The sequence below is a fragment of the Urocitellus parryii genome, chromosome 3, assembly GCF_045843805.1.
Source record: "Urocitellus parryii isolate mUroPar1 chromosome 3, mUroPar1.hap1, whole genome shotgun sequence".
Lineage (NCBI taxonomy): Eukaryota > Metazoa > Chordata > Mammalia > Rodentia > Sciuridae > Urocitellus > Urocitellus parryii.
The window spans coordinates 195,285,703-195,300,098 of NC_135533.1; the positions used below are offsets into that span (position 1 = coordinate 195,285,703).

General features: G+C 47.2%; 1 protein-coding gene across 1 annotated transcript in view; it reads left to right on the forward strand.

The window, feature by feature from the left end:
- The window catches only part of Ttc21a (tetratricopeptide repeat domain 21A), a 33,987-nt gene extending 22,649 nt beyond the window's left edge, over positions 1-11,338 (forward strand). The window contains exons 15-29 of the mRNA XM_026401608.2: positions 558-796; positions 2,130-2,202; positions 2,300-2,410; positions 2,766-2,904; positions 3,047-3,150; positions 5,790-5,978; positions 7,107-7,217; positions 7,813-7,894; positions 9,042-9,192; positions 9,406-9,567; positions 9,669-9,861; positions 9,949-10,173; positions 10,782-10,902; positions 11,065-11,132; positions 11,213-11,338. Of these exons, the coding sequence (XP_026257393.2) occupies positions 558-796; positions 2,130-2,202; positions 2,300-2,410; positions 2,766-2,904; positions 3,047-3,150; positions 5,790-5,978; positions 7,107-7,217; positions 7,813-7,894; positions 9,042-9,192; positions 9,406-9,567; positions 9,669-9,861; positions 9,949-10,173; positions 10,782-10,902; positions 11,065-11,132; positions 11,213-11,290 (2,046 nt within the window). The 3' untranslated portion in view covers positions 11,291-11,338. The remainder of the gene's footprint in view (positions 1-557; positions 797-2,129; positions 2,203-2,299; positions 2,411-2,765; positions 2,905-3,046; positions 3,151-5,789; positions 5,979-7,106; positions 7,218-7,812; positions 7,895-9,041; positions 9,193-9,405; positions 9,568-9,668; positions 9,862-9,948; positions 10,174-10,781; positions 10,903-11,064; positions 11,133-11,212) is intronic.
- The last annotated feature ends 3,058 nt before the right edge of the window (positions 11,339-14,396 follow it).

Genomic DNA, 14,396 nt, shown 5'->3' on the forward strand with positions numbered 1-14,396 from the left:
GTACAAACATACAGGCTAACAGAAAGCAGAGCTTGAGACGTAAATGTCTGGGAAGGTTGAATTCCAAGCAAAAAGCGCCAAAAACGGGCAGAGAGAAAGTAACTCAGTTGACCTTTATGTACTTAATAACAGAACATTCAAATATCTTTGGCCAAGAGCAAGAAAATACAACAAACCATGCCCATAGTTCTCACATAGGAGGGAATTGGAACTTGATTTTGAGGTAACAGGCAGGTTTTTACAGTTAGGAGTTCCTGTACCTCCAAGCTAAGCAGGCTCCTCTCTCACCATCTCACCAAGATCAGTGGCCACAGACCTTCGGAGGTCTGTATCCTCCTGCCTCCAAAGCTGCTCCAAGGCTATCTGTTCCTTGACTTTCCAGTAGCAGGTCTGCTCCTGGCTGAACCCAGCTCAGATTCATGTTTCATTCCTCTCCCAGGACAAGAATGGGAATGGTGATTGCTTTAAGTTTCTCAGAAGATTTCAAGTGTTGTCAGGCCACCTGCAGTGGATGACACCAAATGGAGGGTCTGTCTCTTTGGGTTCCCATGTTTTAGCATGAGGCCACCAAGGTCATGCAAGATGCCATTAATGAATTCAGTGGTACACCAGAGGAGATCCGCATCACCATTGCCAACGTGGACTTGGCCCTAAGCAAGGGCAACGTGGACATGGCATTGAGTATGCTGAGGAACGTCACGCCCAAGCAGCCCTGCTACATGGAAGCCAAGGAGAAGATAGCCAGCATCTACCTGCATACCCGCAAAGACATCCGCCTCTACATTGGATGCTACCGGTGAGTCCCAGCAGCAGCATAGTGACAGATTCTCCTCTGATGGTATCTCGGGGTGTTTCCTTCAACCTGGATCTCCAGAATGTGTTCTTGGAGTGCATTGGCCAAAATATGGAATTTCGGGGCTGGGGATGTGGCTCAAGCGGTAGCGCGCTCGTCTGGCATGCGTGCAACCCGGGTTCGATCCTCAGCACCACATACCAACAAAGATGTTGTGTCCGCCGAAAACTAAAAAAAGAATAAATATTAAAAAAAAAAAAAAAAAAACAAAATATGGAATTTCCCTCAGGTCAGTAAGCCCTGACTGTAGATGAGCTCTTAAGGACACAGAACTGATAGGCCCTTAGCCCTGCTTGCCTCCCCACCCCCTGCACCCTTGCATGGTTCACATTCTGGTGGGAAACTGTGGGCCTGGATGCTAGAGCAGACACAGAAGGAACCATGGGAGCATACTTCCTCCCTGACCCCCAGTTCTGCCTGTCCTTGAGAATATATCCAGTGACTTGGATTTGACTAGTGTGGAGTGGTTGAGGATGGAGAGCCCCAAACCTCTGTCTTTGTATGACTTGGTGTCAGGACCTCAGAGGTACCTTCCTTCCCAGTACTTTTCTTCAGAAAAAAAAAAAAATTACTCTAGGCAATTTCAGGTGTGTGGGGAGGGTGGTGGGTGGGAGGAATGCTGAGGGGTTGGAGGGAGACATCCAGCAGTTGGGGGTTCTTGTACCTCCAAGCTAAGCAGGCTCCTTTCTCACCATCCCAGCAGTGGGAAATGAATAAACAAGAGGCTGTCTGGTCAGATGAGAGTCTTATTTTATTTATTTATTTATTTATTTATTTATTTATCTATCTATCTATCTATTTATTTATTTATTTATTTATTTATTTTGGTGGTGCTGAGGATCAAACCCAGGGCCTTGTGCCTGTAAGGAAAGCCCTCTACCAACTGAGCTACCTCCCCAGCCCCAGATGAGAGTTTTAGAAAGAGCATTGTGGGGCTGGAGAGGTAGCTCAGTGGTAGAGTGCTTGTCAAGCATGTGCTAGGCCCTGGGTTCTATCCCCAGCACAGAGAGAGAGACAGACAGACAGACAGGCACACAAAGATAAAGACAGAGAGAGATTGGGAGACAGAAAGGAGAGAGAGACAAGACTAAAAACTTCTACAAGGCAAGGAGAGCCTGACTAAGGTAGCTAGCGCAGTGCCTCGTGCACAGGTGGATTCTCAGTAACTATTGACAAATGAATGAGCATCAGCCAGAATCATAGCAAAGAACAGGAGATGGCTTCAGGACTATGAGGGATGCACAGGCCTCAGAGAAGCTTTTGGTTATTCCTGCAGGGAGCTCTGTGAACATCTGCCCGGCCCCCACACCAGCCTGCTTCTTGGTGATGCTTTCATGAATATTCAGGAAGTGAGTGACCGACCCCATAGCCTTGCCAAATAGCCCCCCAGTCTCACTTCTCCAGTTGGAGAGAAGAGATAAGACTCCCGGTTACTTTCCCCACTAGCCTGAAAAGGCCCTAGAGGTCTATGACGAGGCCTATAGGAAGAACCCCCACGACGCCTCCTTGGTCAGCAGGATTGGGCAAGCTTATGTGAAGACTCACCAGTATGCCAAGGTCAGACTGGTCTGGGGTGGCGCAGGATGGGCCTCCCAACAGCAAGGGGAGGGGAGGGTGCATGAGTGGGGGGCTCTGGATTGGAGGAGGATGGTTGAGCCCCCATACCAGCTCCCTGCTCCCACAATGTCCCTTTGGGATAAGATACATAAGGGGAGATGTCAGTGACACCCACCACAGCCCATGCCTGCTCCAGCTGAGGCCTGAGCCCTGTGCCAGCTGGAAGGCCCTTTGCCTCTTAGGCTTCTGCATTCTGGAGGGGCACACGGATGTGGTGGCCAACCAAGGGGTATGTAGTGTCAGGCACTCCAGTGCAGAATGAGGCCTGAGGCCTTCATTTCCTGTTTGCTCTAAGGCAATTAATTATTATGAGGCTGCCCAGAAGATTAGTGGGCAGGACTTTCTGTGCTGTGATCTGGCTGAACTGCTCATGAAGCTAAAGAAGTTCAACAAAGCAGAAAAAGTTTTGAAACAGGCACTGGGACGTGACTTTGGTGAGGCGGCATTCTAACCCACCCTAAATATGTGGAGCGGGCATACTGCCCCCCTGGTCCTTCCCCACATTGCCTGGGCTTCTAAACACCAATCCAGCTTCCCAGGGACCGCTGAGCACTCATTGGAGTTTTCTTTTCACAGCCAAAGACTTCCCATCCATGATGAATGATGTTAAGTGCTTGCTTCTGCTGGCAAAAGTTTACAAGAGCTATAAAAAAGAAGATGTGGTAGATACTTTGAACAAGGTAATTAACCCTGAACACTCAAGCTCTTTCTTTGCCATTTCCCAATAGTGGCTACAGGAGGAGGAAGGATAGGGCTGCAGATCTGGGAGGCCTCAGACCTCTTTCTCAAGAGAGGCTGGGCTTCACCTCTGACCTTCACCTTCCATTTATTTCCCCAGTGGTCATGCTCAGGGCTGGGCTAGGGAAGGATAAAGGTAAGTTGGTGACTGTCTATAGGAATAATGGCAACCATAGTAATGACAATGACTGTAGCTTCCATGTATTGAAAGCTCTCTGCTAGGTTCTGTACTAGGCCATTTACTTTCTTCTTTAATTTCCACAGTGAAGCACTGTCACATTCCCACCTAAAAATAAGGCTCAAAGAAGTTAGGATATCTGCTCAAAGTCAAGTATGGATGTCCCTGACTTAGGAAGACTTGACTTGCAATCTTACAACTTTACAATGGTGTGAAAGTGTTATGCATTAAGTAGACATTGGACTTTAAATTTTTATCTTTTCTCAGGCTAGCCATGATATGGTCCTGTACTCTTAGGATGCTGGACAGTGGTATGAAGGCCACAGCTCCCCAACAGTCACTTTATGTCCAGGGTAAACAATTGATACCCTATGGGGAGTACTATGTTGCTAAGCTAGGATATCAAGTAGGATAGGTGTATTAAGTGAATTTTAAACTTTTTTCCACATTTTTAATTTGTGCGTTATATCGGTAGATAATGATGGGATTTTTGTTACATATACATACAATATTATAATATAATTTAGCCAATATCACTCCTTAGGATTTCCCCCCTCCCTTCCCATCTCCTACCCCTTGGTCCCTTTCCTTTACTGATCTCTGTGATTTCCATGAGCTCTGCCCCCACTTTTCTTTTTTTATTCTCTAGCTTCTGCATATGAGAGAAAACATACAACTGTTGACCTTCTGAGTTTGACTTATTTCACTTTATATAATGGTCTCTGATTCCACCTTTTGTCCTGCAAATGATATAATTTCATTTTTATTTTTGACTAAATAAACTCCATTATGTATACATACCACATTCTCTTTATCCATTTATCCATTGATGAACACCTAGTCTGTTGCAATAGTTCAGCTATTTTGAATTGTGCTGCTATAAACATGGGTCTGCATGTGTCACTGTAGTAAGATGACTTTAACTCTTCAGGATAAATACCAAGGAGTGGGATAGCTGAGTCATATGGTGATTCCATGCCTAGTCTTTTTGGGACCCTCCATACTGATTTCCTTAATGGTTGTACTAATTTACAATCCCTCCAGCAGTGTAAAAGTGTTCCATTTTCTCCACATCTTCTCCGGCATTTATTATTATTTGTATTCTTGATGACCGCCATTCTGACTGATGTGTGATGAAATCTCAGTGTAGTTTTGATTTTCGTTTCCCTAATTGCTAATGATATTGAATGTTTTTTCATGTATTTGATGGTCATTTGTATTTCTTCTTTTGAGAATTATCTGTTTAATTCATTTGCCCATTTATTAATTGGATTGATTTTTGGTGTAAATATTTTTGAGTTATTTTTATATTCTAAATATTAATCTTCTGTCAGAGGGTAGCTAGCAAAGATTTTCTCCCATCTTGTGAGTTCCCTCTTCACATTCCTGATTGTTTTCCTTTGCTGTGCAGAAGCTTTTTAATTTGATGCCATTCCCATTTATTAACTCTTGGAATTATTTCCTGAGTTTTAGGGGTGATATTGAGAAAGTTATTGCCTGGGCCTATATGTTGGAATATTGACCCTATATTTTCTTCTAGAAGTTGAATAGTTTCTGGTCTAATTTCAAGGTCTTTCCTCCATTTGGAGTTGATTTTTGTGCTAGATGAGAGATAAGGGTCTAGTTTATTCTTCTACATATGGATAACCAGTTTTCCCTGCACCATTTGTTTAAAAGACTGCTTTTTCTCCAATGTGCTTTTGACACCTTTGTCAAAGATCAGATAACTGCAGATGTGTGGATTTGTCTGTATGTCTTCTATTCTGTACCACTAGTCTATGTGTCTGTTTTTGTACCAGTACCATGCAGTTTTTGTTACTATAGCTCTGTAGTCAGGTATTGTGATACCTCCAGCATTGCTTTTTTTGGCTTAGAATTGCTTTGATTATTCTGCATTTTTAATTTTAGGACTGGTTTTTGTAGTTCTGTGAAGAATGTCATTGGTATTTTGATGGAGATTACATTTAATATTAGATTGCTTTTGGTAATATGGCCATTTTAACAATATTAATTAATTCTGCCTATCCATGAACATAGGAAGTCTTTTCCATCTTCTAAGGTCTTCTTCAATTTTTTCTTTACTGCTGTACCATTTTATTATGGGTCTTCCACTTCCTTGGTAAGGCTTATTCATAGTTTTTTTATTTTTCTTTCTTTCTTTCTTTCTTTTTGGAATTGTTTTCTTGATTTCTTTGTCAGCAGATTCATTATTATAGGAAAGCTATTTATTTTGTATGTTTATTTTGTAACCTGCTACTTCGCTGAATTTATTAGCTCTAACAGTCTAAGCATATTTGAGATGCCCTACCTAACATTGCTAGCTCTGAAATAAGGACTTGGGACTTTCTGTGAACTGGCACACTGGGGCTCTGAGTTTCTGATCCTGACGATTGGTTTCCCAAGGCCTTGGACCTCCAGGCTCGGATACTGAAGCGGATTCCACTGGAGCAACCAGAAATGATCCCCTCCCAGAAGCAAATGGCAGCCTTCATCTGTATCCAGTTTGGGGAGCACTACTTGGCAGAGAAGGAATATGCCAAGGCAGTGCGTTCTTATAAGGATGCCCTCTCCTACTCACCCATTGACAATAAAGTGAGTGGCCCCCAAACAAGACCTTGCTTCTTCTTCAGGACAGCATGCCATGCTGAGATCACGGACCAGGTGCAGAGGCTGGTTTCTTCTCTTAAGAGCTGCCATGCAAAGGGAGTGAGAGCCCAGCCAGCCACAGCCTCTAGGATGAGGCAACTGCTCCAGTCAACCTGGGCCCTCCCCAGCTGCAACTCTTAGAGCAAAGCTGGACTGGGGAAGCCATTGCTAAAAGTCATGTTAGAGTGACATTTTCCAGCCTCTGTTGGAGACAGGGAGATGATGAGAGTTGTGGATGCCAGTGTTGCTTGGGCATGAAGCCCAGGCTAAACTTCCAATTGGTTTTAGGGTCATGGGAGGGTTTAGTTCTAGATGAAGGCACAGTGGCTGGAGTTCAAACTAAGAATAGATACAAGCCAGGTACAGTGCATGACTACAATACCTGCAACTCAGAAGGCTGAGGCAGGAGGATCATAAGTGTGAGACCAGCCTGAGCAACTTAGCAAGGTCCTAAGCAATTTAGCAAGACCTGTCTCAAAATAAAAAATAAGACTAGGGATGTAGCTCAGTGGTAGAACACCCCTGGTTCCATCCCCAGTATAAAAAAAAAAAAAAAGAAAAGAAAAAAGCTAAGAATAGATACAGAGCTTAGTAAGAGATCCACTCATTCAGTTAATATTTGCTCAGTTAACAGGTACCTAATATATGCCAGGTGCTGTCCTAGGCTTGGAGAAGGTGGATCAAGATGTGGTCACTACCCACAGATTACTGTCAGGAAATGGGAACAGATGATGAGACAGCTGTAATATGCACCTGCATGTGGATGCAGACACTATGGGGATGCAGAGGAAGGGTACCTAGGGCACAGAGGGCTCCCCAGATGGATGATTTTGGAGCTGAAGCTGATAGATGAGTAGCCAGGCCCCAACTCTTACAGTGTAGTGAGTAAAACCAATGTCATGGCTGGAGTGCTGGGTGGGAGAAGGGGAGAGCCAGAGACATCACCCCAGAGGATTTGGGACAGGCTCAGAAGACAGAGCTGATAGAAAGGGTGGGGGAAAGAGCTTTCAAAGACGACCTCAGGGTTTCCCACAGTGTTCCTTGGTTAGTTTATTGTACCCAACCTTGTTGCAGGTACTGTTGGAGCTGGCACACCTCTACCTGCTCCAGGGACACCTGGACCTGTGTGAGCAGCACTGCACTACCCTCCTGCAGACGGAGAAGACCCAGGAGAGCGCCTCTGTGGTAGGAGGCCCTGGGGACCCTTCCCCACTCTCCCAGGGATCCTGCGAGGAGATGTGGGTGGCTGCTTCCTTGCTCCATAGGCTCAGATGCCTCTCTGGCCCACCTCTGAGGGGCTTTGGGGCAAGAGAAAACTCGTGCTGCACTCTACCTTTCCATGGGAGAGTGGAGCTGGCCGGCAGGGGGCAGCAGCCTCCTGGCCAGTCTAAGGGGAAGGGGTGAGGTTCTCTGGAGGCCAGGAAACCACACCCTCTGTAGGTGAAGGCAAGGGTGGGACAGAGTCTGGGGGCTTCAGGAAGTGTGTGGAATAGCTCTCCCAGTTCTGCCTCTCTCCTCCCTATCACCTGGACCTTCTCCAGAACCCCAGGGGCAGAGGCCAAACCCCTGCAGAGCAGAGGAAGGAACCTTCTGCAATCCTCACCTTCCGGTCCCAGCCTGAGGGCTGTAGGCAGTGGCTGCTTCTCCCAGGGCCTAAGAGGCTGCCTTGGAAGTCTCTCTCTACCTTCCCTCCTTACCAGTCCCAACATTCCCCAACATCCCTGCCTCCCCCCATAGAGCTGCTCTGAGGAATTTCAGAGCCTTGAATGTTTTCTGATAGATGATGGCTGACCTGATGTTTAGAAAACAGAAATATGAAGAGGCCATCAATCTATACCAACAAGTCCTGGAGAAAGCGCCAGGTAATCCCTTCCACTGAGAAAGCCTGCATCAGTTCCCACCTAGCAAGCCCTGCCCTCCCAAACAGGGCGGCTGCTCCCCTCCTTCCTGCCCAGGCAGAGGAAGCCCCTTCTGTTCCCAGAGAGGCAGGAAACCGATAAAGACCCAGTGGAACGTGCCGGCCCTTCCCGAGTCCAAGGGGCCAGTTCCTGGTCCCAGGCACTTGGCACTGAACCCAGGACAGCCTGTCTGTCCCCAAATCACAGCCATTGATGTTCACAACCACTTAGTGGGGACTAAAAATCCTCGCATTCCCACTCCCTGCAACATAAAAATCCTCTTCTCTCTGGGGAAGGGCCCAAACCTGAGGTGTAAGCCAGACTCTGAGCAGGCCCAGCAAGTCCAAGTGGACAGGAGTCTGAATCCTGGTCCAACACTTACTAGCATGTAACCTTTTGCAAATTACCTCTCTGTGCTCAGTGTCCTCATCTATAAAATAAGGATAATAAGAGTACTGACTATATCCTGCAGGTAATATATGGGTAAAGCATAGTGCCAGGTACAATAGTTAGCTGCTGTGTGTGTGTGTGTGTGTGTGTTACTGGAGATTGAACCCAGGGGCACTATACCTCTGAGCTACTCCTCTTGCCTTTTTTATTTTTATTTTAAGACAGGGTCTTACCAAGTTACCCAGGTTAGCCTCAAACCTGCAATCCTTCTGCCTTAGCCTCTCCATTAGCTGGGATTACAGGTATGCACCACTGTACCTGATTTTTATTACTTTATTTATTTATTTAATTATTTTAGTACTGAGGATTGAACCCAGGAACACTTTACCAGAGGTATATCCACAGGGTCTCACTAAATAGCAAAGGGTCTCACTAAATTGCCACGGCTGGCCTCAAACTTGTTATCCTCCTGCCTCAGCCTCCTGAGTCACTGGGATTACAGGTGTACACCACTACACCCAGCTATATTTTATTACCATTATTAAGCATAATTATTATTATTATTATTATTCACTCAACACTGTAAACCAGATGGGCAGTGTCTACTGGCTCCTCCTAGATGCCCTGCACCTCAGCCTGCTCGCCCTCCCAGGCCAAAGCACTCCTGCCTGATACAGCTGTTGGCCACCACAGCCTAGAATTTTCTGCTCTCTTATTTTAGACAATTTTTCGGTATTGAATAAATTAATTGATCTGCTACGAAGAAGTGGCAAACTTGAAGAGGCACCTGCCTTCTTTGAATCATCCAAGAGGATATCCAGTCGAGTACCTTTGGAACCAGGGTTCAACTACTGCAAAGGCATCTACTCTTGGTTAGTTGGTGGGGCTGTATGCTAGAGACCCTCCCTGTATGCTAGCAGACACCAGAGATCTTGCTCAGTTTCAGGGGAGCAGGAATTCCGCCTCCAGGACAGAGAGCCAGAGATACAGCCCCTGCTATACAGGCTCAGTGGCTCCGGTGTATTAGTGCACTCTCTGGGTCTCAGTCTCCCAGATTCTCAGCTTCCCTGATTCTGCCACTACAGGCACGTAGGGCAGCCCAACGAAGCCTTGAAGTTCCTAAACAAAGCTCGGAAGGACAGCACTTGGGGCCCGTATGCCACTTACTATATGGTGCAGATCTGTCTGAACCCAGACAACGAGCTTGTGGGTGGAGAGGCTTTTGAGAACCCGATGACTGAAAGCAAGTAAGGATGGGGGGGAGGGTGGCTGGGGTGAGAGGCTGGAGAAGGCGGAGGGAGCCAATGTGCACAAGGTAGGCGGGCCGCCTGAGTCCCATTGCCTGCAGCTCCACCAACAGGAAGGAATTGGAGCAGCACGGGGTGCGCACCGCAGAGAAGCTGCTGCTCGAGTTCTACCCTCACTCTGCCTTTGACCAGACCCAGCTGAAGCTCCTACAGAGCCTTTGCCTGATGGCCACCAGGGAGAAGGCGAACGTGGAGGTGGCACTTGATGCCTTCATCGAGATGGCACAGGCGGAGGTGCGCTAGCTTGGGGGAACCAGCGGGCTGCGGGGCCGAGGACAAGGGCCAAGGTGCGCTGATGGCCACTTACCACTCCATGTGCAGAAGGACAACACCCCTGCCCTGCTGGCCATGTCGCAAGCCTACATGCTACTGAAGCAGATTCCCAAGGCACGTACCCAGCTGAAGCGCCTGGCCAAGGTCGCTTGGTCGCTGGCCGAGGCCGAGGACCTGGAGAAGAGCTGGCTCCTGCTGGCGGACATCTACTGCCAAGGCGGCAAATACGACCTGGCCTCGGAGCTACTGCGGCGGTGCATACAGTACAACAAGGCGAGGAGGCGCTCTGAGCAGGGAGGCCGGCCGGGCAGGGGAGCAGGGGTCCAGGAACTGCAAGGAGCGCTGTGAGCGATGCCCAGGCTTCAGGGACAGAGGAGATGCTGAGAAGGAACTGGATGGGAAAAAACAGGTGGCGAGGGGCATGTGGGCAACAAACCAGGATTGGAATTAGCAACACCAGTGACAAGGCCAGGCAGGAGGAGGTGCAGGGGGTCAGACTATTTCCAAAGGAGGAAAAAAACATGAAATGGGAGAGAGAGAGACACAGACAGACAGACAGAGAGAGACAGACAGAGAGAAGCTGTTGGTGGGGTCAAGGGAGTGCAGAAGTGCAGTCAGGGCTGGAGAGGTTTGCTGGATCTGAGAACACCACTAATAACCAAACTAATAATGGGACAAGAGGGCTTCTCCAGCGTTGGAGTGGCAATGAGGAGGGCACACAGCTAACCCCTTGCAAAGCTGAGGGTACCCTTGGGGTCCCTGTGCAAGCTGGGGTTAATGCAGCTCACCTCCCTCCATCACCCCCTTCTGGTCCCACACCCACACTACACCTGGGCGCTGGTTTCCCCTCCACAGAGGTGCTGACCCACTTTCCCTTGCAGTCCTGCTGCAAGGCCTATGAGTATATGGGCTTCATCATGGAGAAGGAACAGTCCTACAAGGACGCAGCCACCAACTACGAGCTGGCCTGGAAGTACAGTCATCATGCCAACCCCACCATTGGTAAGGCAGCAGCCAAGATGCACATGAGCTGGTGTGGGAGGGAGGGCATCACAGGACCCCCAACCTGACCCCAGAACTCAAGGCCTGTTCCCTCGATATTGGGGGAAGGGGTCCTGGGGTCATGAGGTTGCCACCCTCTGTGTTCTCCTTGGTCCTGTGCAGGTTTCAAACTTGCTTTCAACTACTTGAAGGACAAGAAATTTGTGGAAGCCATTGAAGTCTGCCACAGTGTAAGCCACCGACGTTGGCAGGGAGGGGTAGTGGCCAGGACCCCTGCCTGATGCTGCATACCCATTCTCTCTTGGTACAGGTACTCATGGAGCACCCCAACTACCCCAAGATCAGAGAGGAGATTTTGGGAAAAGCCCAAGGGTCGCTGAGGATCTAGCTGTGGTCGGAGGGACTCTGGGCCAATGGAAACCGTAAACCTTGAGCAGTTTCCTGGAGGGGGTGGGAAGTGGGTTATTGGAGAAGAAATTCAGAAAATAACATATTTTTCCCTATTTCTATTATGAATGTGGTTTATTTGGAATCATGTCTCAATGGACCTGAAAGGCAACCCAAAGCTTTACCTTTTTTTTTTTTTTTTTTGTACTAGAGATTGAACCCAAAGGTAATTAACCACTGAGTCACATCCTTTGTCTTTATTTGTTATTTTGAGACAGGGTCTCACAGAGCCTCACTAAGTTGCTGAGGCTGGCTTTGAACTTGTGGTCCTCCTTCCTCAGCCTCCCAAGGCACTGGGATTACAGGCATGCGCCAAGACACCCAACTCAAAGCTTTTCATTTTTAAGGTCCAAAGAGTAATTTTGCTCTAGGGAAGAAAGACATCAATTGGCTTAGCTTTTGTTCACTGGGCACTTTATAATAGGCCCTACTTTAATACTAGACTCTTGAGAGGGCAGATATCCATCCACTCCCTCACCCCATTTTTTTGTAATGGGGATTGAATTCAGAAGCACTTTACCATTGAGCTACATCACCAACCCTTTTCAATTTTTGAGACAGGGTCTTGCTAAGTTGCTGAGACTGACCTGGAACTTATTTATCCTCCTGCCTCAGCCTCCTGAGTTACTGGAATTACAGGCATGCACCACTGTGTCCAGCTCCTGTAGCTATTTTTAAATGCCTCCCCACTTCTGTCTGGTTCTGGAGCTAAAGAAGCACTGTTCCTCCCTGCCATGCTACCCAGTGAGTCTCCACGGGGAATGGGCCCAGGATACTCTGGGCAATGGACCCAGACAGGAGACTCAGGTACAGAAGTCCTCCTCGAGAGTTGAAACCTGGGTGAGAGGGTCTGCTGGTCTGCAAGGGCTATTGTCCCACCCTGTCACATGCATTCTGTCCCTACCCCCTCCCCAAGTCTTCAGGGAGCATCTGCTGATCCTCACCAATTTGGGACAAATCTGATTATTCTTGCCTGAAATAGGAAAATACATTCCAAGAAAAAAATAATACCCACTTCAGCATTTGTAAAAGATGTTGCCATCTAACGAATCCCCCAGGAATCCTTTTAATGCCCAAGGGGGCAAATGCAGTGGCCCCTATTCAGATGAATAATGAAATTGTAACTAGCAAGAGGGTGACAGAGGTCACCTTTGCTGGGCTCCCGATACTACTCTTCCTGTTTTTCAGGATGGCAATAATGGGACAGTCCAGCCTCAGGGGAAGGAACTCTGAACTGGAATTCGGGAGGCCTAAGATCTCCCATGTGACCTCCCCAAACCCCTCCCCTCTCTGGTTCTCAGTGTCCCCCTTTAGTGCAAGAAATTAGACTAGATGTTTCCCAAATCTTAGTACAACTCTCTGCCAATGATGTATGTAGCCAATATTGAAGTTTAATGAATGAATGTATTTATTTATTTCTGTAGTGCTGGGATGGAACCCAGGGCCTCACTCATGGGAGGCAAGTGCTCTAGCACTGAGCTACACACCAGCCCTCGGTTTAATAACTATGTGTTTATATAACAGAAGAGTCACTAGCACAACAAACTCAAGAATTCATGAAAATTGTTGCATAGGATGGGTCTAACTATTAAGCATATCGATATATTTTGTTTTAGAAAAGTATAAAGGGTTTATTTGGTGAAATGAAAGTAGTGCACCAGACACGTGGAGTAGACCACCTCCGAGAGGAAAACAGCCCATGTATTTTTTTTTTTTTAAAGAGAGAGGGAGATAGAGAGAATTTTAATATTTGTTTTTTAGTTTTCGGCAGACACAACATCTTTGTTTGTATGTGGTGCTGAGGATGGAACCCGGGTTGCACGCATGTCAGGCGAGCGCGCTACCGCTTGAGCCACATCCCCAGCCCATAGCCCATATAATTGATTTAAAGAAACATCCAGGAAGCAGAAGGGTAGAATTTTCAAGAGAAGTTGTCTAATGACTAAGGTTGGGAACGGTGAGCAGATAAGGGTCCCTTTTAGAAAAATGTCAGTTGTCCTTGATGGCTGTCAAACCTTCTTTTTCTAATGTAGTACTGATCATGTACAGGACCTCTTGGTGAGTTGGTGCTCTGGAATGCCCTCCCCTGGTTACTGCCATCTTTCCTTTAGGAAAACCCCCCCAGTCCCTTTTCCTGTGACCTGCTTTACAACCCAGTTTTGTTGGGACGTTTGAGAGGCAGGTCTGTCTGTCTGGAGAATTATTTATGAAAGGAGTGTGCATTAGCCATACTTTTTTGTGGCTGTAAAACACAAGTTATCTTCATTTATCTCAAAAATAAACAAATAAAAAAAACCTCAAGATATAACACTGTGGCCCTAGAAGGGAATGGGCAAGCCTCAATCCAGCATGAGTTGAATCTGTGGAGCAGGAGCGTTTAGGGGCTTCTAGGCAGGAGATGCTGAGGGCTGCCACCAGAACCCTGGATAGTCAGAAATGCTTCAGAGCCCATGGAAAGACCAGGATTTGGGATCATGCACGCTGAAGCAATCTGCAAAAGCATCTGCAGGCAACATTGAAGGGTGAGGAAGCAGAACAACTCAATGTACAAGGGTGCTGTATCCTGGGAAGCCTAAGGGCTGGGCTGTCTCTGGCTAAACTGGTTACAAGGACATGCTGCCCCACGACAGGCCAGACTCCAAGCCATTCTTCTAATGGCCATTATTATGTGGTCATGCCCATGCATGTCCAGAAGAGACAGACACCCAAGGGATGATAGGACTGGCAAAAAAAGAGGGGAACATATAAAGACAGAAACATAAAAACAAAATGAAATTGCAAACACAGGCTTGCATGCTGCAGGCACTCCTCCAAGTGTTTTGCATATATGAACTTAACAAGCTAATGAAAGGAGCAATGTTATTTGCACAGTACTGAGGACACCCAGGTACAGAGCACCTAATTTGCATAAGTCACCTCACTAGGTAATAGAAAAGCTGGGATTCAAACCTGTCATATTGGGTCATGCTCATGAGTGCGCCCAGCGCAGACCAAGAGGCAGAGGGTTAGAACACAAAAAGGGTCTTTTGGTTGGTCCCCCTCCCAGC